We start from the raw sequence: 24,982 nt of genomic DNA, 5'->3' as shown, positions 1-24,982 counted from the left end.
AAAAAGAGAGTTGATTTCACTTTATAAGGTAGATGAGTAACTCCTACTATTGCCAATTGGTTTTCGTATGGAAGCTCTTAAACCTTGTTTGTGGATTAAACTCTCTTCCTCTTTCTTGTTCGGGTTACTCAGACCCATTTTATATCTTTTCCAAGGGATACATTACGTATCTTATAATACATAAATTGTACAACACCGGGCAAACAATAAAGGATAAAGAGAGTACGACAATACACTACGAGTATCCCTAGTCGGTAACGGCTTTTTTTATTACTTAAAACAGAAAACTTGTTGAAAAAAAGGAAGGAAAACGAAATCAACAACAATAAATATGAAAAAATATAACACTCATTTGAACCTTCCTCGAAACTTCCAGTTTCATCAACACAAAGTGTGTGTGAACATTGCCAGAGAGAAAAAGCCAGGAAGAAAAAAAGTAAAGAGACATCCAGATTTCTGGTATTCTTCTCTCCTTTGATTAATTATTTATACAATTATTTCTCCAACTTTTTTTCTCTTTTGCTTCAGTGAAGTAATCAACAAGGAATTTCCCAAAAAAAAAAAATAAAAAATTTAAAGTAATAAGGAATTTATTCCAATTCCAAAGATTTCGATTTAAAATCTTCCTACCATATTAAATTAATTTATCTAAACTTTATACTGTATTATTATTTTGAAATCTTATGTTTAAATTGCAAAATCCTTGCTTAAAAACTTGCTAATACAATCTCCTTCTTCTTCTGAAAGTTGGGTAGGAGAGAAAATTGAGTATAATTGTAAGAAATGCAGTAAAAAGTTGGTTCGAAATCTTAGAAAATTTGAGTGTCATCTCTCCTGCGAAGGTAAACTAAAAAGATATCAATGGAAGTTGAGTTCAAAGGTTCGCCGTATCGCCGGCAAAAGGATTTGGAGAGAGATGGGAGCAGTCGAGGTGATTTCTCTGACGATGACGGCGGTTTTAGTCCCTTTGATATTACAACTACTAAGAATGCTCCTATTGAACGCCTCAAAAGATGGAGGGTATGTTTATTTTTATAATTTTTTTATGATATATTTTGAATTTTGTATTTTATGATTATTTGTTGTAATTTTTGTATTTGTTTTGTGATTTTTGATGTTAATTTGTTGATGGGTTTATTTTGTTTGGAAGTATTTTTGATGGGTTTTTTTTTTTTTTTTTTTTTTTTTTTTTTTTTTTTTTTTGTAATTTGGGGAATGTGATTTTTTTTAGGGTGTTTGTTATAGATGAGATTTAGGGTGTTTGAAATTAGGTATTGTGGGAATATTGGGATTTAGGTAGACTGCATTGTGATATTTTGATTATAAGATTTGTGTTCAGATTGATTGAAAAGGGATGGATGGATTTTTAGGTTTTACTTGTATTTGTTATTTTAAAAAATATTTTTGTTAATAATTTTTGTATTTTGAGGTTCCTGTTACTCTGTTAGTGATACTTGAAGATATAAAAAAGTGGGGATTCCTTTACCTTCCTTGTCCTCTCCAAGGCAAGCTGGACAGAATGACTTGTGAGAGTTGTCGGTCAATAGGGTCGTCTTCTTACTGAAATAAAAATAAAAAATAAAAAAAAATACGAGGGTGTCCTCCTAGACATCTATGTTACTTGGATTCGGATGAAGTGTCAAATTAGACACGGGTGCCCAAGCATCGGACTCGCCCATTTTCTTGAAAAAAGTTGTGTTTTTAGTTAAAAATGAAGTGTCCAAGTGTCGGTGTCTGACATGTGTCGGCACGGACACGTGAGGTAAATGAAAGAGTCCGAGTAAGTAATTGTTATAGATGGGCAAAGGTATATCATGTGGTAATTTTGATAAAATTGATGAGTATCTAAGGATGTTTTTGGTAAATTGCCAATGGGGCTTCTCATGAAGATAAATGTTGCATTATAATAAAATCACAAGCAGTGTTATATCTAAAAATAAATATCTAAAAATAAATGCTACGTATTAACACAAAAAACATTGCGATTATTACAAGTTTGCCACTGCTTTATTCAACTATGCTTATTTATTCCCTACAATACAAATATTATATACTCAATGACTTAGTGCCCGTTCACAATTACTTAATTTCATTTCATTTCAGCTCAACTCAATTCAATTCAGCTCCTAATTTCCTTCTCTCATAAAATATTCATTTCAGCTGAGCTCCAATCAGTTTAGTTCAACTTAATTCAGTAATAAATAAAAAAAAATACTCCCAAAATTTACAAGCCATGGGCACTTATTTATTACTCATGCTAGATATGTTATACTGAGTACTTGACTACTTGTAGTTTTGTAATGTTGATTTAGCTATAAGTTGTGGATTAGTGCTTGATTCCTTTAATCAAATATTCAAATTTGGGTTGCGTGCTGCATACATGTTCGTTACCTTTGATTATTGTGTCTTGGTGGCTCGAGCTTACATCTTGTAGGGAAGAGCTATCATAACAAAACAAATTTCATTGTACTTTAAAAATGTTGAGTAGTGTAGCTAGCAGCATTCGGAGTTGAACAAAGTAATTTGAGGGTGGTAGGTTATTGCCATCCATTCTTTACAAACAATGGTTCTCCCTTTGTCCCTAAATGATAACCCCATTTCATTTAAATTGCTTGTCCTCAAAATAAAAGTCCTATCCCTCAATTGGGTGGGAGTTCATCATCCTAACATTTTTATATTTTTTATTCACTTGTATTCAATAAAGCCTCAATAACCTAATTATATTCCCTGTAATATCCCTTAAAAACAATAAAGTATTCTCACTTTCATCATTTTGTTTATTAAAAAATATTCAACTCAACTATGATTAGGATAAATGGTGCTTTTATTAGGGATGGATCGAGAGTAATATAGGTGTACCATAAAGTCTGTTTATTAAACAAAACTCGTATTTTAAAAGTACACTATTCTATTAGATTTTTAGCTGCTAAAATTAAATTAAATTTGTAAGAGATACTTCAATGAGTGCACTGCTCCCAAAACAAGACTTCAAATGCTATATAGTTTATTAAAAAAAAAACTTGATGTAGTCTCCATGCTATTCAACATTTTTAAACAATTCAATTAAAATTTAAGTAACTTCAAAAACTTATGCCAATGGTTTGAATAGAATTGTGCATTGAGGGATGCAAGCGAAGTAAGACAATTAATTTTTTTTTAATTTTTTAATTTAATTTTTATTTTTACACTGTAGAAACAACTTCTATCATGAGGGGAATGTATCATGAATATCAAATTGGCAAGTTAAATTGTTGAGCAAGATTGTTTCATGCACAATTGGGTGTGCTATGATGCTCAAGATTTTAACTTAGCACTCTAATTTGGCGTAGGCACTTGAACACTTCAATAATGGGCAAAAAAGGATAATTAAGCACTTGCCTACATAATACGGGGCAAGTAATTGTATATCATAGGACAATATCTATTTCTCATGTCCCTAAAACAATGTTGTATGCTTGTAACCATGTCTAGCATCTTCTAGTAAGCATTTTCCATTTTTCCTTATTCGTGGGATTCGATTTATGTTCATGTGTGAGTCTTATACATCCAAATCTATATATCATAGCTTGATTTTATCCCATTTGAACTTGTTGGGTACGTCTAGTTGAGCTGATTAGTGAAAGGTGTTTTAGAGGCTTAAGAAGGGCATGTAATAGTTACATGTGAACATAATCTATTGGTCACAGCTGGTGCAATTATAACTGCATTTAATTTTTGATCATGGTAAATATTTTGAGCTGAATAGCTGATTAAATATTTATTTCCCCCAGCAAGCAGCACTTGTTCTAAATGCTTCCAGAAGATTCCGTTATACATTAGACTTAAAGAAGGAAGAAGAGAAAAAAGAAATAATAAGGAAGATCAGAACGCATGCTCAAGTTGTACGGGTATGTTATTGAACTTTGGGGACTTTTCATTTCTACTATGCTATTTATAGTTGTTTATTCATTTTTATTTGTTACTGTCTTAGGCTGCCAATCTGTTTAAAGAAGCTGCGGAGAGAGCAAAGGGTAATTTTTGTTTTTTTTTGTTTTTGGTCATTTTACTTTCATAGATTTGCATTGGAAACTATGTCAAGGTTTACTTTGCTTGTCATGTACGATGCATTTTATTTGGTGGTATATGTCTATTTTTCCTTATCATGCTGAGTTGTGCTCATCTCCTACATAGTATTTTGGCTAATTGGCTTGTGGTGCCATTTATGGACAGCACACTGTGTTTTGTTTATTATCTCACCCTACTTTTTGCTTTTCTCAGTAACCCAAGAGTATCCTGATGTTCCACATGGTGATTATGGAATTAAGCCAGATGAACTTGCTGCTATGTCAAAAGAACATGATTTGTCTGTTCTACAGCAGTTGGGTGGGGTAAGTTTGTTAGTATTCATATTTTATATCTGATTGGTTTAAACTATTGTTAAATATCATTTATTGCAGGCTATGCTTAATATGCTGCAAGTGATCTATGTATATTTAATATTTTTTAAAACATTCTTGACAGTTTAAGAACTACCCTTTAAATTCGTCATAAACAAACAATGCTCGGTAAATATTCTAAAAGGAAAATGCTTCTTTGCCACCCAATGAAACTCAACAACTAATGATGGCTTGAGGTTGGTTTCCTGTGCCAAATTGTACACCTCAGCCTAAGATTATAGCCCGTTACTCCCTCCAATCCTACATGTTTTTTCCATTTGGAATCTAAACACTATTCACAATTTAAGAGAATCTTATTAATGATTTTTAATATTTAAAGAAAAAACATGGTCAAGTGGGGTCTTGTTTGATTCGTCTCGATGAGTACTTTCAGAATATCAAACTTTATATCCTATGTATAAAGTGAAAGGGGGTTTTTGGGTAATAAATTTCACTTTTCCAAAATACCCCTTTCATATTAGTCTTTTTTTTTTTTTTTTTTTTTTTTTTTTTTTTTTTAAATTTTTAAATTTTTTTATTTTAAAATATCATCCTTTAAGAAAACTACCATCTAAAAAAAACTTCCATTTGAAAAAAACAGAGAATTAAATTTGATAGATACACATGGATTTTCGTGCGTCTCTTAGCTTGTATATGAAATTCGGGAGATATTAACAACTTAAAATTTGCATTAACATGTCAAAGGATTATGGAAAGAATTTTAAGATCACAGGGTGTAGTAATTATGGATGTTGAGAGCGTTTTTGCACAAAGGTGCTGAGTAAGATACATGCTCATGTAGCTATAAAGAATTTTATCTTCAGATCATCAATCAGTTAATTTAGCTGAAGGATTTAGCGTTTTTTTTTTTTGTCAATTATTTCTGTCGTCTGGTTGTGTATAAAAGCTTTTAATTGGTTTCAATGCAGTAAATATTTATTTTGACATGCATTATATGTTTTAAACTTTAGGTAACTCAATTAGCTGAAAAGCTTAAAACAAATTTAGAGAAGGGGATCCCAGGGAGTGATGAAGATATTCTGCAAAGGAAAAATGTATATGGAACAAACACTTATCCTCGAAAGAAGGGGCGAAGTTTTTGGGTCAGTTTGCTGTTTTGAAGAGCATTAATTTGATTTCTCAAATGATGGATGTATAATGTGACTTATCCTCTTGATTTTCTTATTTGGTTTAGCGGTTCCTTTGGGAGGCTTGTCAAGATTTGACTTTAATAATATTGATGGTAGCTGCCGTGGCATCTTTGGCTCTCGGTATTACATCAGAGGTGAGTCTGTAGCCTTTGCATTTAGGCAGTCCTGCAGTGTTTCTTTTAAGTGTTCAGGCTAAAGAGAATTGCTCTTTGGTTTTTAAAATTTTAACTGACCATTTTTTATAATCATCTATCAATGGGAGCTCCATTTGTGGATTATAGTTATTTTATTTTGGCTGTGGTTTCTTTGTCTTGTGCTTATAAATCTTATCAATTAGAGGGGATAATTTTTGGGATTGATGTAAATTTCCATTTGCTCATAGCCACTATATATAATCTCAAGATCAGGATTAAGTTTCTTTTAAAGCTTTGGTGTTTACCAAGTATTGACCAGTACCAAATGTCTATGATTATCAAATTTAGTTAACGAGGCCTACTTATCTGCTAACAGGTAGTGCTATAATAACCAATAAAAATATGGTATTCCACAGTTAATTTATAACTCAATGTATATTAGGAACTTTTTAAATTTTCATGCTGTCAAATAACTCTTTCTATTGAGTAAAGGGAAGGTTTGCCACGATGAATCGGTTGGTTCCGGTTCGCCTGTCCATTAGTGGATAAGGTGGTAAACTTACGAGGGTGGGTGTTTCTTAAAGGTGATGATGAAGGCCTAGGGAGGTTTTATTTTCTGTTTTATTCGTCTCTTACTATTGTTACTTAGCTTCGGATTAGAGTTTATAGTTTGGGGTAATGATTACGGATATAAACCCCCTCTTTGTTCTCTAAAGTTTGACTCACTTTCCATTTTGGGGCGTTTGAGAAAGTTCGACTCACTTTTACTTTGTTCCTATATTTGGCATACTGTTTTGCTACCTTGCCCTTCTTACCCCCACTCTAGTTACCCCTTTCCACCCAATCTCTCGTATTTTATCTACCTTTTTTTACACTCACCCACCTTTTGCTCCTTCAAACTTTATCCACTGTAATGAACTGTCTTAAGGGAAGAGTTTACGGGTAATTTAGTTTGTTAATATTGATAAAATGTAGTATATAAGAAGGGTAAATAGGCAATGCACTAACTGTGCACATGAGATAAAAGAACTCAGTCTAGAATCATCCCCCCTTTTTTTTTTTTTGAGGAAACAGTCTAGAATCATCTTAGGGAGGGAGTATGTAAGTATAAGAAGGGAAGAGAGATATTGAGAAAGAAGGGGAGAAATTTGTATGAGGGAAACCTAGAGAGAGTTGTGGGTTAGAGAGTGATAGATAGCCTAAAGCTATTTTGAGAGTGATAGCCTAAAGCTATTAACCCTATTATTTTGTAGCCCTTCCACTATTGTCTATCAATATCAAAGATTCAAAGCTTCAAACTTTAGTAATTTGCTAAGAAAAAAAAATCAGAAATTCTAGCTGTTAAATTGGTTTTGTTGTGTGACTGATCTGAATCCATTACATCCACATTTTTCTTACACCCACTCATTTTTCAGTTTAACTTTTGGGAATGAGATATATATAATCGAACATTTATCCAAATTATTGTGGGCCCCCTAAATTACTAATTTGCTCTTTGAATGCTCAAAGATATTGAATTTTTAGTGACTAAATTTTGGAATTTCAATGGAATATAAAGAAATTTTAAAGATAGGAAAAACTTGATTATGGGAGTGAAATTTGATTTTTTATTTGAAGCTATGGAGTGAAATGTGTTGAGGGAAGGGAGTATTGAGTTTATCTGTCTATCAAAAAAGCTGAAAATAGATTTTTTCTTAATTAGAAATTAATAAAGCTAAGTTAAGCTACCCAGCTGGGCTGAAAATAGATAGTTTTTCTAAAAGAAAAATAAACTGAATATCAGGTAGTTAAAACTCAATAACTAATAGGTTGTTTACAAATATTTATCATATAGTGAAGGGGAAGGGAGAGTTGACTTCCCCAAAATGCCCCTAAACGCTAAGTCAAAAATTTTAAAAATCACAATTTTGCATAATGTTACCCATTTTGTCGCAACTCAAAATCTTCCTAAAATATATAAGGGAAAACTCAAAAAGAAAAAATAATATAATAAAGTACAATAATTTAAGTCTCCATAATTGCATAATCGCGACTTTCCTAATTAAAACTTATCATTCTTTAAAAAAATAATATTGTCTAATTAGTTACCAATCTTGTAGATTAACAAAGGGAATTCATTGTTTATCATACATCATGCTTAGCATCAAATTAGAGTATGAAACCTTTAAAAAAATGTGACTGAGTTGGACATTAAACCCGATACTCTGAACTTTCATTTATAAGAAAGGTAAATAACAATCTTGCATAATAGGAAAAAATGTTAAGTGTCCCTCTGAATTACATATTTTTCAATTTTTATAATATGTTTCTCTCATTGTATATGGGTGACGGTATTGAATAAATTGTTGAAGTAAATAATATAAATTGCCATATGCGTCGCTTGTATATAGGGCTACTATTTCTTATGCAATGCAGCGGTCATTTATTTATTAATTTACTCTCTTATTACTCCATATTTTCTAAGATGTAGAGCTTAGCTCACTTTTGAGATTTAAGTTTATCATGAATTTTTTATGCTAGTTATAGCTGATTATTATTATTATTATAATTTTTTTTTTTTTTTTTTTAAAGTTTCCTTGATGCTGTGGAGTTTTTTTTTCCTTTTCTTTTTCTTAATCATTTGGGTTATTACCAATTTTGTTGTGTTACAGGGAATCAAACAAGGATGGTATGATGGTGGTAGCATTCTCTTTGCAGTTTTCCTTGTTATTGTTGTGACAGGTATATCTGGTTTTCTTGTCAAGAATAAAGGATGTCAATAATTTAATTAATTGCAATTGTTATTATTTTCTGTGAGCTGGCAGTCTTGATGAAAGTGATGGCAAGTCTATGTTATATAAATATACATTGACAAGGGGTGAGCCATTACCGAGTCAGATGATCCAACCCCATACTCCCCTTATGATAGTGATCTTATCAATTGAACTGTTTTTATAATGTACTTTTAGGAGGAACATGCTATTGTAACCAAGTGTTGATCAATGAGAGAAACATGTAATGTATAAGATGAAACTATGTTAGTAGCTTTAATGATACAAGGGATAGGTGATGGAGATCTCATGCTAAGAGTGCATAAATCATGGAGTAAAAGTAACAGATTGCAAGAATATAAAATAATAATTGAGGCGAATATAAAATAATAATGTATAAGATGAAACTATGTTAGTAGCTTTAATGATACAAGGGATAGGTGATGGAGATCTCATGCTAGGAGTGCATAAATCATGGAGTAAAAGTAACAGATTGCAAGAATATAAAATAATAATTTTGGCGAATGATAACCTACAGACATGGATGCATGTAAAGTAGCTCAGTTAGTTAAACTCTTGAGGGATGGTACCCACATTTGCCCTTTGTAGCTCTCAACACCATAACAAACTTAGATGCATGTAAAGTCTTTATAAAATAAATCTTTTTCCCATATATTTTCGATGAATTGGTTTTTTTGACATCTATTTTCTGATTGTGATGTTACCTTTCTCTACCCTAAGAATATGGTAAAGTAAAGTATGGCAGTTCGTATCTAAACTTAGATATAACAAAATTTGTACAAATCTGGTTTGCACAACAAGGTTTATATGAATGTTAAAACTGCTAGTGATGACATCATCAACAACATTACGCCAATGCCTCAAAGAAACCTTTGCAAATGGTGGGGGTGTGAGGGTTGCATGCATGATGTTATACCTTGTGATGAGTGAATATTGGAAATGGACATTGTGGAAATGCTAGGAAATAGGAATGGTTTTCAAAATTGATGTTGAGTTTTTTTTTTTATTTTTTTATTTATTTTTTTATTTTTTATTTTTTTTATTATTATTATTATTTTTTGTTTAATTTTTTTTTGTGCAATTTATTTTATTTTATTTTAATTTGCAGCTGCTGGGAAGTTATATACGAAGTACTATTTTTGGTTTTATGTCGTTAGAGCTTGTATATATGCAATATAATTTATATATAGCTATTTTTCAATCCTATGCTGTGTTACATTTATTTTTTTTTATCTTATTTTTTTTTTATCTTGCAGCCGTCAGTGATTACAGACAATCTCTCCAGTTTCAGAATTTGAACGATGAAAAAAGGAATATACACCTGGAGGTATTTAAATACCTGAACATTTTCTTTCTACCATATTAATTACAAGTACCTCAAGTAAGAGTAGCCTCATTGGACTTTTTCCCCTTTTATGCATGCACCATTAAATTATTGTTGTATGCTTGAAACATAATTTCCTTAATGTTGCTGCTAAGTGTCAATCGTCTCTAATATATGTATGTACAGGTTATCAGAGGGGGTAGAAGGGTAGAGATTTCAATCTTTGACGTTGTGGTTGGAGATGTCATACCTCTTAAAATTGGTGATCAGGTGAATATGTTACTCCATTTTTCTCTTTATTCTTGCTAGTTTGTTTCAAGTGTATGCTTATTGATTTGAATTATCCATAGGTGCCTGCTGATGGAGTGCTAATATCTGGTCAATCTCTTGCAATTGATGAGTCAAGTATGACTGGAGAGAGCAAGATTGTAAGCGACTTCCTATTAGAAGTCCTTGATACTATGTACTAAGCCTTGTTCTAAATTTTGTACTGATTGAACTGGACTTCTGCAGATTACCAAGGATACAAAATCACCCTTCTTAATGTCTGGCTGCAAAGTAGCTGATGGCTATGGAACTATGCTGGTAAATTTTGAATCCGTAGTTGTATGTAGACCAGTAGTTATAATTTTATGACTGTATTGGGACTTATCTTGGACAACAGCCTTCTGTTAAAATTATGAATATATTTCATCCTTATTGCTATTTTTGATGATACATTTTACTCTACATTACTGACATTTGAATTATGTTGGTGTGGTGAAGTAAAAATTATGCTCTTTTCCCAAGTGATTATTTTAGTTTCTAGGAGTATTTGATGTGTCATTAATGGGTTTCTCTGGTTTTCTCTATCGCTTTCCGTAATTTGTTTGACTCTGTAAGTTTCTTTAACTATTGGTTTCTTCTTTTTTGAAAGAGCACTGGGAGGTCTGTCGCAGTTAATAGAGTATTTTTTTGTATATGTTGAATTTTATTGTGAGCTGAGATTACTGAAAGAGGTTGCTTATGATTGGGATACTTAGGAAATTTTACCAAAAATTTGTGTCAGATTGAGTATCTGATCATGATGTGTGCATTTAAAAGCTTCCAACATAAAATTCTCCTTGGATTATTTGATGTGTTGTGCCCCTTCATGTCCTTGGTAATCTGCAAAAGGACTTCCTGGCAATACAGATAAAACATGAAGGTGCAAGATACAGCATCCAATCCAAGGAGAAATTAGGGATTTGAAGGTATTATGAGATTATAATGTGGGGAAAGCATCTGCTATGAATGGTGGTCATTCCTGGCAATACTTGAGTAGTTGAGTGGTCGAATTCTTTACTAGTAATAATTAATCTGAAATGTGGTGGGAGAAGTCATAGTTTTTTTTGTTCAAAGATTGATATGAGTGTTTCCGACGACTGTTTGAAATTTTTACACGATTTGTAATTGTCAGTGCACCTTCCATGATTGTAGCCTATCTTGACTTCTATACCATATCCAGGATTCATATGGCTGTCTGTGCTTTCCCATTATAACTTAAGTTTCTTGTTGTCTTTCCCAAAGCCTAATTGCACATGTTATTATGCCCATTAAGAGAGCTCATACGAGTTGTTGAGACATCTCAAATTGAATTTTAAAGGTCTTGTGGCTCACAACTGTTTTTATTGTGATTCTAGTTGTAAATTATTTTAGACCCTTGGCATGGGATCTCGATTTGAAAGGATGTGTCTGACTCTGAAGTGTACAATTGGTTTCAGGTCACAAGTGTAGGTGTAAATACGGAATGGGGTATGCTTATGGCCAGTATCTCAGAAGACACCGGTGAAGAAACACCATTGCAGGTAAGTTCTTTATAACATACGTGTTGCCATCAACCGATCTGTAGGTCTTTTTCTGATTGTTCCTTTTCTTTTCTTTCTTTCCTTCAATCCTTTTTTTTAATAAAAATGTATCTGTCACAGGTGCGTCTGAATGGCCTTGCGACTTTTATCGGTATTGCTGGTTTAACTGTGGCCTTTGTTGTGTTAGTGGTCCTTCTTGCTAGGTAAGATGATTCAGTTCTCAATTGTACATTCTATCCCCCGGCTAAAGCTACGCAAAAATAGTTAAAGTAAGATATGTCCTTGTTTAGGTACTTTACTGGTCATACAGAAGATGCTAATGGAACTCCACAGTTTCAGAAAGGAAAAACAAGTGCAAAACATGCTATAGAAGGAGTCGTCAAGATTGTCACTGTTGCTGTATGTACAACTTTCATGCATATATTTGTTTTTTTTTTTTTTTTTTTTTTTTTTTTTTTTTTTTTTTTTGATACATATGTTGTCAATTTTTTGGGTATTACAACTTCTTGACATTCCAGGTGACTATTGTGGTTGTTGCTGTGCCTGAAGGTCTTCCTTTAGCTGTCACCTTAACGTATGTCTACTATCCTCTTCAACGCTTCATTCATTTGGTTTTCTTATGTGGACTCCAATATAAGGAACTGAACATCTCTGTAATCTTGTAATTGCTAGAGGTTCTTTTGGTGATATATACCTTTTTGCTTGCCTTCTTTTTATATTTATAACTGCTTTCATGGGCCTTAATCATGTTGCCCCAAATCTTCTTTTTATCTCATATACCGGTGTTGGATTCTACGACATGGGTAAACACTCAATAGAGTCCTTCATTTTAAAGCAGAGCCACTGGGAGTCTTAACGTAAAAAGCCCAAAGTTTAACACATTTTTAAGTCTTATAATTATATGACAATCTGTGAATACAAGTGAGTCGGTATTGACGGAGATCATCACTTAAGTTGTAGGCCTTGTCAATATTAACAAATTTAGTGTGGAGAGATACTTTGGTCCTTTTTTTTGCTATGAGTGTTGAAAAAAGCTATGCAGAGAGGTTGGTTCTTATAAGCTGGGTTGGGCTTGGGCCAAAAGAGCATTAATTTTAAATATGCGGTAGGATTCTCTGTGCTAGAAGTGTGTGCATCCTGAGATCCATTCTGTATTGTAAATGGTCATATCTGGGATTTTCATTAAGGCAATGTTGTCCCTTTTATCCACCCCTATCCCATAAGGTGTGGCAAAAGGAAACAGTTGATTATTAATGTGCTAAACAGGGAATTGACTTGACATAGTTTGTCCAAGGGGAAAGATTGCTCTTTTCTTTTCTGCGTCTTCTGCTGTCAAGCTCTGTTTGATATAGCTTGTGTATTTTGAATTATTCTCAATACTTGCTCTTCTTGTTTGGTTCAATATTGCACTTATCATACAACTGTATTTCTGGACATTTATCTGCTAGGCCCTGTTCTCTTCGCCTTCAAATAATAATATTAAGGTGAAGAGAACAATTTTTTTTTTTATATCCTTCTCACTGCTGATTCTTTTCATGATGTATTTTGAAGGCTTGCATACTCGATGAGAAAAATGATGAGGGACAAGGCTTTGGTATGTAATCAGGCTTTATTAGGTATTAGCTGTGGTTTTGATGATCTTGTGATTTGATCAAGTCTTATTCTCCTACAGGTACGGAGGCTTTCGGCTTGTGAAACCATGGGTTCTGCGACTACAATATGTAGTGACAAAACTGGAACGTTGACCCTGAATCAGGCAAGGCTTTGATCATTCAAGTATCAGAAGTTGTAATTTCTGTGCCTTGTGTTAAACTGTTAATTGTTTATGGAATGACTAAGCTTGTAGTGTATTTGTTGTAGTGTCTTATTGAAATGGGCATTACCGTACATCTCATATTTCTGTCTAAATCCTTGCAGATGACTGTCGTGGAGGCTTATGCCAATGGGAAGAAAATTGATCAGCCAAATGATGGTTCATTGTTGTCTCCTATGTTGTCCTCTTTACTCAAAGAGGGCATTGCGCAGAATACAACTGGCTGTGTTTTTCTTCCCGAGGTTAGCTAGATCAATTATAACACCCTCAATTGTCACTCTGAACCATTCTGTTAGCTTTGAAAATTCCCTTTCACAACTGCTTAAAGTCCCTTGGGCGTTTACTGAATTTTAAATTATACTTACTCCAGTATTTTTTAAAAAAAACTAATGTGTTTCAACAAATCTGTTGTCGGATATATATGTTTGCCTTTTACATTAATTATCTATTATTGTGGAAATGGTTGCTTTGCTGGAAGTCTCCCTCTCTCTCTTGTTTGTAATAGTTGCAAAATCGGTATGCTGAATATGTGTACCTGCTATTGTTTATATTCCGTTGTATTTCTTGTCCTCTTGTTTTCCATGCTGGGGTCAACACTGCTGCTGAATCAGGAGTCTTAGCTCTCTTACAATAGCTGAAAAGCTGTTTAGAAGTGCCCCTGGAAAAATATAATTAATGTTAGTAATAGCTATTATCTTTAAAAATCGGAAGCACTAAGCTGTGGTTGTGTCATCTTTCTGTTAAAATGCAGGGTGGGGGGGATATTGAAATCTCTGGATCACCAACAGAAAAGGCCATCCTTTCATGGGCAGTTAAGGTACATAAATTGAGATATTGGTATTGGAAGTTGATGGTTTTTATTCTACAACATTATTAACCTGAAATTTTCAGCTTGGAATGAATTTTGATGCTATAAGAGCGGAATCTACGATTATCCATGCATTTCCATTCAACTCAGAGAAAAAACGAGGAGGTGTTGCAGTTAAAAAAGTAAGTTTGTGACAATCTTATTTCAACCCAGTTCTTTTGCAATCTTCTTTTTTTTGTTTGCTGACTGATTTTTCTGTTGTTAAAAATGATGGCAAGCATTTCTTAGTTAAGCTACACCAAAATACAACCCAATTGCTCGAAGTTGTGTCCTAACAAGTTATGCAGTATATGTTAGTGGTAAATGCTAGTAAATAGTAATTGTTGGCAAACGCTTCTTGGTCAAGTACACCAAAATATTATTTGATTGGTTGAAGTTGTGACTAAATAAGTTAGATACTACACTTTAGTGGTAAGCTAGTTATTAGTTTACAAAAAGCAATTAAGTGTTAATATTGAGATTCTTAATCCTGTTAATTAAACAGCATGAGCTAATTATTAGTGTGACGGTCAGTAGTTTGAAGTTATTATATGAAATTGACATGCCCCAGCTTGCTTAATTTATATTTAGGTTATGTCCAAGTCAGTAAACTAAGAATGACCCTGGGCTCTGTCCTTGTGTTTGGCCTATTCTACAATATTTACTAAAATGTAGTGAGAGTGGGTACTTGATCAGATTGCTATTTTCACCATTCTTTTATCATTCTTTTTCTTTTCTTTATTCTTTTTGTAATTTTTTTCTTGATGTTATTTGCAGCCTAGTTCTGAAGTGCATGTACATTGGAAGGGGGCTGCTGAAATTGTCCTTGCTTCATGCACCAGATACTTGGATGAAAATGACTCCATGGCTTCGCTGGATGAGCAAAAGGTGAATAAGAAAATGTGGTGCCATAGCATATGTTTTGCTTTACGTGTAATCCTAATTAGGCATTTTGTGGATGACTATAAGGAATAATCACTTTTGGTTCATGTAGCCGACCCCACTTTTGGGATTATGGCTTTGATTGATTGAAATCTTTCAATATTGAACACATAATTCCGTTTTCCCTTCCCCCTCTGGCCTCTTCTGATCTTGTATGCTGGCTGAATCTATTGGGCTGAAGAATTTTTTCGTTCTTCCCTTCTGTTTTTCCCCTATTTTCTTCCAACTTTCTAGTGTACACAATAATGTGCAAAGCTGTATAATTGGGCAAATGTTTATGTTATCAATGTTTGAATTGAGGCCATTAATAATTATTTTAGGCCCCCTTCTCAATTGTACAGGATTCTGGGCTTATTTTTAGATGACTGAAATTCCTGCGTAGTTTAGGGTAATATTTGTATGACAATAAATAAAATTGGCATTATGGTAGGTGTGCATGCACTCATTTGTAGTCATTACATGATGTGTGGTTTTAACTGTCTACCTATTTTTTGCAGTTGGCATTTTATAAGACAGCTATTGAAAAGATGGCTGTTCAAAGTCTTCGTTGTGTTGCCATTGCATATAGACCAGTTGAGCTGGATAATGTGCCGTCTGATGAAGAGCAAATATCTCAGTGGGCGTTGCCAGATGATGATTTGGTTTTGCTGGCAATTGTTGGTATAAAGGTATAAGATCTCTTGGACTTCTTGGATGTACTTTCCTTAAATTAATATGAGTGTCGAAAGTTTTGTCAGTGTTGAATTATAGTTTATTGTATCACAATTATTTTCACTGTTGAAGGATATTTGTGTTCTATGGAAAACCACTATTTTTAGTTGTTGCTAGACTAGGATATTCTCAGTGCTAGCTATGACTAGTCCAAAAGGTCAATGCTGGAAATCAGATCCATGTCCTTGAAGTCTATCTTAATCTATATTGTTATAATGGGGCAAGCTAATAGATTTGGACTTGTCTGAACAATTGAATTACTGTTGCAAACGCTTGTATTAGCTGTGTCTGTTAATTAGTCAATTACTTTGCACTCTGTAACCTATGTCAAAGTGGTTCCCAATTTGGGACAGTTTCTGAAGTAACAGTAATAAGGAGAGGTTAGCTTCATCAAATGCATATGTTTTGCTTCTTAATTACCTGTTAATTATTCTCTTTATGTTGCTTCCTTTCGTTTCAAAACTGCTGGTACTTGATTTGGTGCTTTCCATGTTTATGTCGACTTGTGTTGGTAATATGGAGTTGAATGTCATTAAAATGCTTCACCAGAATTTAGCAGTCTGATGGTTAATTTGTAGGATCCATGTCGCCCTGGAGTCAGAGATTCAGTTGAGTTATGCAGGGCTGCTGGCGTAAAGGTATGTGTCTGAAGTTGAAATTTACTTGATAGTGCTGCTATATTAATGATGCCCCCCCCCCCCCCCCCCTCTTTTTTTCCAATCCCCTCCCCTAAGTTTGCCTTATCTAAATTATCTAGAGTGACAAAGTTGACATTGACCCTGGCCCTGTGCATCTGCAGTAGCTTACTCTCGGCCATGCCAAGGTTTTTGAACAGGTGAAACTAGCATTGTAAAAAAAAAAAAAAAAAAAAAAAAAAGAGAAAAAAAAAAAGATAAATAAAGCAGATAAAGTGTGAAACTATCAGACTATTCAACACATGCATGAGGTCCTTTCAATTTTTACTGGAATGTGGAAGCAAAGATAATATTTCTTCCGTTCCATTTTTGTTGACGCATTTCTTTGGGCATGTTTGCCAAATGCCAATCCAACGTCATCAATTAAATAAGAAAATTATAAATTATATACTGAGTCGAATTAAATAAGGCTGTAAGGCCCCACATGACTATTTTTTTTTTATTTTTTTATTTTTATTTCCTTGTGCATTAAACACATAAGGATGTCAAATTAACTTATGTGAATATTATTACTGCCCTAAACATGTCAACAAATGAAATGGTGAAAGTATATGTATTTGTGTATCAAGTTTTATTGAATTTTAATGAGTTTGGCATTGTTTTGGGCCTTTAGGCCACATAATAATCCACCTAAGTAACAAGCTAAAGGTTGTTTCCCTTTCTTAATAATAAAGGTCCACACAAGTCCTTGAACATAACATAGTAAGTCCAAGACCCAAACTAACATTTGTAATAAATTAAGGATAGTATTGTGTCAAAAAGTATGAGAAAAACTAGGGTGTTTTATAAATCCAGTGTGCGTTAAAAACTTTTGTTGACTCACTTCCAATTATATTATTTACCATAAAATGATAATATTCGAGGATATTCATTTTTCAAAATTTTGGAGAGTTAGATCAGAATATAAGCAGTTGTTTTCATTGAGTTTTAGGGGCGCATGTAGCTTGATTGGTGTGAATGGCAGGGACTTCTGATTTTTTTTGTTTCCTTGAGCTGCAATTTTTTGGATTCAGAATCTTGTATCTTGCCAATAATAACAATTGTGTGGATCTCATTACTTTAGGTGCGCATGGTCACTGGTGACAATCTTCAGACTGCTAAAGCAATAGCTCTGGAGTGTGGCATTCTAGCTTCAGATGCAGATGCTAATGAGCCAAACTTGATTGAGGGAAAGTCATTTCGTAGCATGTCGGAATCTCAGAGAGAAGAGATTGCAGAAAAGATATCTGTATGCACTTTTACTTCATTTACTGATATCATATTTATATGCTCTGTTTAATTTCGTTTGAAAGAATTGAACTATTAACCTTTGATTGAAGTTCTTAAAAAATAAAATTATAAGTAAGTTCGACTGACAGCAGCAACTAACTACATTTCCTGATGTACAGGTTATGGGAAGGTCTTCACCTAATGACAAACTTTTGCTTGTCCAAGCTTTGAAGAGGAGGGGTCATGTTGTAGCTGTCACTGGTGATGGAACCAATGATGCTCCAGCATTACATGAGGTATTTCATAATCCTATATATGTGTATCAGGATCTCTTCTATCCTTCTCTTTTTCTTGTTTGCAGACTAACCTTCTGTCATTTGTTTATTCTGGTAGCAAACTGCAAATCTTTTTTTATTTGGTATAACTGAAATTCTGACCCTTTTTTTTTGCTCTAGGCAGACATTGGTCTTGCAATGGGTATTGCTGGTACTGAAGTGGCAAAAGAAAGCTCTGATATCATCATCTTGGATGATAATTTTGCTTCTGTTGTTAAGGTAGGTTGGTCCCTGTTAGTCTATTGATCAAAAGAAGTTAATCTCATTTCACTTAGTGGTCATGATGCATGTGGTCTCTGAAAATATAATGATGTTGCGGAGATGCATGTGGTCTCTGAAAATATAATGATGCATGTTGTCTCTGAAAATATAATGATGTTGTGGAGATGCCAATCAACTTAAACTTGCTGTATATATTCTGAAAGCTTAGGTCAAGACAAGATTGTATTTATCAACTTTATGTTTGCTACTAGGAGACTTTTTTAAGTGAAAATCTTTTTTCTCTCTCTCTTTTCATATTACTACATGTTGTGTATGATTAGATTACATTAATGCTTTAAACTCTTTCAGGTTGTTAGATGGGGTAGATCTGTGTATGCAAACATTCAGAAATTCATTCAGTTCCAACTTACAGTCAACGTGGCTGCCCTCATTATAAATGTTGTTGCTGCATTTTCTTCTGGTGATGTCCCGTTGAATGCTGTACAGGTAGCCGTCTCTCCTGTTCTTCCTATCCTTTGGAAGGATATGTGCATTTCCTAGTCTTGCGTTGTGTAAAATCTGTCCAATGACTGTCTTCACTCTTCAGTAATATTATATTATTTTGCAGCTTCTCTGGGTCAATCTGATAATGGATACTCTAGGAGCACTTGCATTGGCTACAGAACCACCTACAGATCATCTTATGCACAGACCTCCTGTTGGTCGAAGGTTAGTCTGGAAGCTTAATTTTTGGAAGTACGTTTATTCTTCTCAATATGGTTTGTTATAATACAGGAAATCTACTGTCCATCCATATACTTGCTTCTCTTGTTTGCGATGTTTGCATCATGAATCTTCTCTGCAAATGAGTTTCAACTTGACTATATTCTGATGTATCAGCTGTTACCCATACATAACACGAGCCCTATTGTAGGGTATGAGTGGGAGGGAAATCAATCCTGTAAATGAATGAGTTTGGTTCAAGAGAGCTAGGTAGCGTGAGAATGGGAATAAGAGTGGAGACAGGGAAAGTGGAATTTCTCGAAATCCAAGAATTGGGGAAGCATTTGACTATAAAAAGCTTTAAATTTTTATTTAAAAAAAAGTAGTACAATCCAAATTTTCTTGTATAATTAGATCTATAAGAGACCTTCTAAGTTGGTAGGCCCGTTTTTACAAACCCTACAGGCTGGATTAACAAGTGATACCCAGAAACAAACTAGTTTACTGTGAGACAGATCAGTAAGAATAAGAGAAGAGTTGAGAGAGCTATCACCAATATTGAGTCACCATTTTACATTATTACCACTAGACAACCAACCAACTTCTGTGACCAGTTGACGGGTACATGACACACGGATATACTTGACACATCTACAAGACTAGATAGCAATTCTGGATTGAGGAATCAATCCACAGTATCACTTTTTCCGGCAAGGGCTAGGTGTGCTATCAAATATAGATTGCACATTAGCTTATTGATGTAAAACAGAAAGATCCTTATCTAAGAAAAAATGGACATTAAAATTTGAGGTGCCAGATCTCTGTTACATTGACTCGGCAAAAATCATCACGTACCCGTGTCGACACGACACGACGCGGACACGGGTGCGAAATTCGTATCCGACTCACCTGATTGCACTCAGACACGGCAGTTTCAGTTGACAACTTGAGCTTCATGTTCTTGAAGCTTCAAAAATGGCAGCAAGCTTGAGCAAAAAGACCGTTTAAAATTTACTTTATTTAAGAGAAGAGAGAGGGTATAGGAGAGAGGAGAGAGAAATCAGAAATTTATGGCTGAAATTAAATGTTTGACTGACACTAGACCCCAAATAACTTTCTTTCTTTTTTTTTTCTTTACTGTGTGGACCCACATTCCACTATCTCAATTCAATTTTTTATTTTTAATGTACTCCTTCATTCACTCATTGTAATACACTAATACTTGTATTCCTTGTGTCCGATAACACTACGAAGTATTTCATTTTTTGTTCACAATTGATAAAAACATACGAAGTATAAAATTATAAAACTATAATGTGCCGTGTCCCCGCACTCGTGTCCAAATATAGGACAGAGTCCCCGTGTCCTAAAATTTTGGAAATTGACGAATTGGACACGTGTCCGACACACGTACCCGAGTCCATGTAACATAGTGCCAGATGTTTACATGCTATGATGTACAAAAGAAGATTCAATGTAAGAAGATATGGAGAGGTTAAGCTAGCTTTTGGGTGAAATTATACACCTTCTATGGCTTATTTACATAACTATTCAAATGTTTATTGTCTGCTGATATCATCTTTTTATATAGCTGTAAATTCTCATTGGATTGCTTCTAATCTTTGGCCTTGTTGCTTTCTTTTCCTTAGTGTTAAAAGACTAAATGAACTGGTTATCAAGCAATTCATCTAAGTTGTTCTTTTTAGTATTCTGGAAAATAAAAATCTTTTAACACTATTTTTGTAGGGAGCCTCTGATAACAAATATTATGTGGAGGAATCTATTGATACAGGTCCGCTTCTCACTTTGTTCTAGTGCATAAAGTTCAGATTATCCTTTTATAGTTGAATTATGCTCAATGTTTTTGCATGTTATAACTTGTCTGGTTTTTTTATTTTTTAATTAATTTTTTTATTATGAAATTGTAGGCTGTGTATCAAGTGATTGTTCTGCTTATACTCAACTTCCAAGGTCGAAATATCTTACATTTGCGGCATGATACCACTGAACTTGCTAACCAAGTAAAGAACACAGTGATCTTCAATGCATTTGTCCTTTGTCAGGTGAGTGCTAGTGGAAATTTCTTTTTTGTACTGCAATGCAACTTGTGTGGCCAATTATTCAGAGTTAAGCCATATTCTAGTATCTATGATTTCAGCATTTTAATGAATATCAAATGTCAGAGGACAAAATATTACTTGGGATACAATCACGAAATCCTTTCATAAATCAAATCCTCCTTTTGACGAAAATTTTTTTTTGTTCAGTTAATAGCCAAATTCAGAGGGGGGGGGGATTTGCTTAGATTTCTTATGGTTCTGTTTTGGTGTTTGGATAAATTCATTGACTTAGGTTGCCGAAGTACTGACACTTTGATGTGATTTGTTGATGCTCAGATATTCAACGAGTTCAATGCTCGTAAGCCTGATCAAGTCAATATATTTGATGGAGTTATTAAAAATCAATTGTTCATGGGAATAATAGCAGTAACTTTAGTACTTCAGGTAAAGCTGTTGAAATTGTGTGTATGAACTATTTATTATTTTAAGTTGTGCAGTCCTAATTTTTTCTTTTCGGGTTTGTTTCGTTGTGTCATGTATATTGCAGATTGTCATAGTTGAGTTCCTTGGCAAGTTTGCTAAAACTGTAAGGCTGAACTGGCAGATGTGGCTTGTCTGCGTTGTCATTGGTGCTATCAGGTACCTTTTTTTTTTTTCCTTTTGTCCACTCGTTTTGGTTTCCTACTCCTCTCTCCGCATAAGCTTTTTCTCTTTGTATGCTTTTATTTCACCCCTGTTTTCTACTCAGTATAAACCATGTTTATGTCATGTATTGGCTAACTTGTTAATCTCCCTATAGTTTCATTTTTGGGTTCACTACCTCTTTCTTTTGACAATGAGCTCTAAAATAATTTTTGACTGATGTCTTCTTCTGATCTTTTCTTGAACTAGTTGGCCTCTTGCTGCCTTGGGGAAGTTTATTCCTGTACCGAAAACTCCTTTGAGCAATTATTTAAAGTGCGGAAGGTCGAGAAGTCGTCATTAGTAAGGTTACTCCCTGGTATATTCTAACTCTTTCAAAGATTAGAAGTGCATAGCTTTGATCTCTTATTTAGTTTGAGGAATTTTGTACCGTGCTTGTAAATCCCCCTGAGGGCGGTTCATTGCCAATATTAATCTCGTGTCTCTGGATAGTTGAGATAGCGTTTATCCAACCCTGCTGATTTGTGCCCTTTGTTATGCAATTTCAGGTAGGGAGAGAAGACAGGGCATCCAGATGACAGTATACTATACAACAAAATTAGATGATAGCTTCAGATTTTCTGCTCACTTTTGCTTTTGGCGACTAACAAACATACGCACTGACTTGTGGATAGAAATTTTCTTGCTAATTTCTTGGGTGCCAAATCTTTTGTACACAGATTAAATTGATGATTTTCACCTGACCTCTACATATTTTGTCTGGGTTATTGATCATGATTGCGAGTTGGTGTGTTGTGTTCATGGATAGTTAACTTTTGTTCTAGCTGGGAATCGAAAGGTATATGGCAAAAACTGGGATTCAAGAAACAATTTCTCATATCGTTTCCACAAAAATTGTTCATATTTGCGACAATTAGCTGGATTTTGGAAGCACGATTAAAGCATGATCATTGTTATTATTCCACCCCCTTTTTTTTTTCTAAGAATTTAAAATTCATCTGATTTGCTGTGTGGCTTTTTCAGTTTTTTTTTTTTTTCCCAAGTAACTTTCATTTTGGTTCTCATGTGATTGATTATACAATATTAGAGGAAATTTGTAAGTTAAGGTTTGTTATACTTCATATAAAAGAGGAAGAAGCACAAATTTTTATAATACATCCTTGCAATACTTTCCTCTTAAGGAAATATCATATTACTTGCATTGCTGCCTATTACAATGCCCGTTATCAACATTGCAAGCTAAGATATGCATGCAATGCATAGATGTAAAAAATTACAAAGGCTAGAAAGATAACAAGGCTAGAAAGACCCAACTTCTAGGAAAAAACTAAGGTACAACGCTACTCAATCAATTGAACATTCTTCACAATCACTGCATTATCTTGTTGCTTATGTTCTGAGACATTCATGTTGTTAATCGTCTCAGTTGAAGTCTTTAACCATTTCTTTTCCAAATGAGGTAGATAACAACTGAGACGTTCATTCCTTTGAAAAGTCACATTGGAAGAATTAATTTTTAGTATTTCCATTCTTTCTTCCACATAAACTATACTTCATATCACAGTGAGTAGGCCTGTTCACGGATCGGATATCCGATCCGAAATCACATTTCGGATCGGATATCCGAACCTTCGGATATTAGATTTTGATATCCGAATCCGATCCGAAAATTTCGGATATCCGATATCCGATATCCGAAATCATTCGGATCAGATGTTTCGGATATCCATTATCCGATATTAATGAAAATTGTATAAATCTCATTAAATGTTTTGCTTTTTGTATCGTTAAGCATAGTAGTCTTTTAGAAGACCATTTAATTGGCATACATAATAAACTAATAAAGTCTATTTAATTACCACAAATACAAAAAACTATAACAGTAGCAGCCTTCTTTGTTAGTTTGGCGATAAGACCAACAAACTGGTGAGCAAACCCAACAATAGAGGAGACACATACACATACTAAAAATCAAAATTCCCAACAGATGAATCCTTATAATCTTTTAATTACCAGAGGAGAGTTGAATAGTGATTTGTTGAGCAACGGAGAACAAACCAACAAATTGGCGACTGAACGAAGAAGATCGAAAATTAAAAAAGAAAATTAGGCCCATGTATTCAGGGGTTGCAAAAGATCGAGGAATCGACTTTAGACCAACAAAGAGCAAAGATTACGAACCAAAATTAGACTCACTTATCACCGAAAAAAACAGGGAGGTGGCTGAGTGACTGAGCGGCGGAGTTTGGAATATAGGGTTCCTTTTAGAGAGATGAGAAAGTGGCGGAAGTAGGTGAGAACTGAGAACTCACTAGGTTTGTTGGGCACTAAAAATTATTTTATAATATTATTATAAAAATATTTTTGAAAATTTTATATGTACTGATGTATTGTCATATACATATCAGGCTTACAATTACAGATATCAGTTCGGATATCTAAAAGAAATATCCGATATCCGATAATATTCGGATATTTTTCGGATATCGGATATCCGAAAATTTGAAAATCATTATTTGAATCCGTATCCGATATCCGATTTTTCGGATCGGATATCCGATCCGAAATGATTTTTCGGATCAGATATCCAAAAAATCGGATCAAATACGGATCGGATTTTCGGATTTTCGGATAGTTTTGAACAGCCCTAACAGTGAGTCAGTGAATACCAATGTTGATTAAATTTTCACACCTGGCCAAACGATTAAGAATTGCTTGGAACTAAAATTATTTTGTTTGTTGAACCGAAAAGAAAAATAATATGAAAGTATAAATTAAATTTTTTTTCCAATTTTTTTTCATTTTATTGTCCCTATTTTCTTTTACTTCATGCAATAAATAGTCTAGCTTAGGCCCTATTAGAGATGATGAACTCCATACAATAAGTTATAGTTAAATACATAGCCCAATGAAAAAGGATAGGTTAAACCAATCGGTTAGATTATATAAATAATCTATAGTGTATATTATTCCGTATTTTACTAAATTGTATCCTTAGCCCTAACCCTAGTGTACTCTTATATATATTGATGTTTAATCAATGAAGCAGGCATGACAAATATTTCTCATATTCTCTCATGGTATCACGAGTCTAGGTTTCTCTTACTCTCATCCGCAAAAACCCTAATCTCCTTCTTTCTTCTTCTTCTTTTTCCCTTTCACTCGACCTCCCTTTCCTCCCCC

General features: G+C 33.9%; 1 protein-coding gene across 4 annotated transcripts; it reads left to right on the top strand.

The window, feature by feature from the left end:
* Positions 1-317: 317 nt before the first annotated feature.
* LOC145611765 (calcium-transporting ATPase 10, plasma membrane-type-like) lies at positions 318-22,801 on the top strand. 4 transcript variants are annotated; one of them, XM_081667129.1, is made up of 35 exons: positions 318-459; positions 748-1,020; positions 3,771-3,887; positions 3,971-4,010; positions 4,258-4,367; positions 5,387-5,518; positions 5,611-5,700; positions 8,352-8,421; positions 9,728-9,798; positions 9,982-10,065; positions 10,146-10,223; positions 10,309-10,380; positions 11,538-11,621; positions 11,742-11,824; positions 11,912-12,020; positions 12,140-12,195; positions 13,173-13,215; positions 13,294-13,377; positions 13,539-13,676; positions 14,186-14,251; positions 14,326-14,424; positions 15,059-15,169; positions 15,721-15,891; positions 16,513-16,572; positions 17,693-17,857; positions 18,018-18,134; positions 18,294-18,392; positions 18,744-18,881; positions 19,003-19,103; positions 20,844-20,889; positions 21,026-21,160; positions 21,494-21,601; positions 21,705-21,796; positions 22,049-22,141; positions 22,348-22,801. In XM_081667129.1, coding segments are annotated over exons 2-35 (3,222 nt in total). In that variant the 5' UTR covers positions 318-459; positions 748-861; the 3' UTR covers positions 22,349-22,801. The 4 variants fall into 4 exon arrangements, with proteins under 4 accessions (XP_081523255.1, XP_081523252.1, XP_081523253.1 ...); XM_081667126.1 differs by having other exon boundaries at positions 22,049-22,146; XM_081667127.1 differs by having other exon boundaries at positions 22,049-22,157.
* The last annotated feature ends 2,181 nt before the right edge of the window (positions 22,802-24,982 follow it).

This window comes from Chenopodium album, chromosome 24 (genome assembly GCF_948465745.1).
Source record: "Chenopodium album chromosome 24, dcCheAlbu1.1, whole genome shotgun sequence".
Taxonomy (NCBI): domain Eukaryota; kingdom Viridiplantae; phylum Streptophyta; class Magnoliopsida; order Caryophyllales; family Amaranthaceae; genus Chenopodium; species Chenopodium album.
The sequence above is the reverse complement of the archived record's forward strand: the minus strand, read 5'-3'. Positions and strand labels throughout refer to the sequence as shown.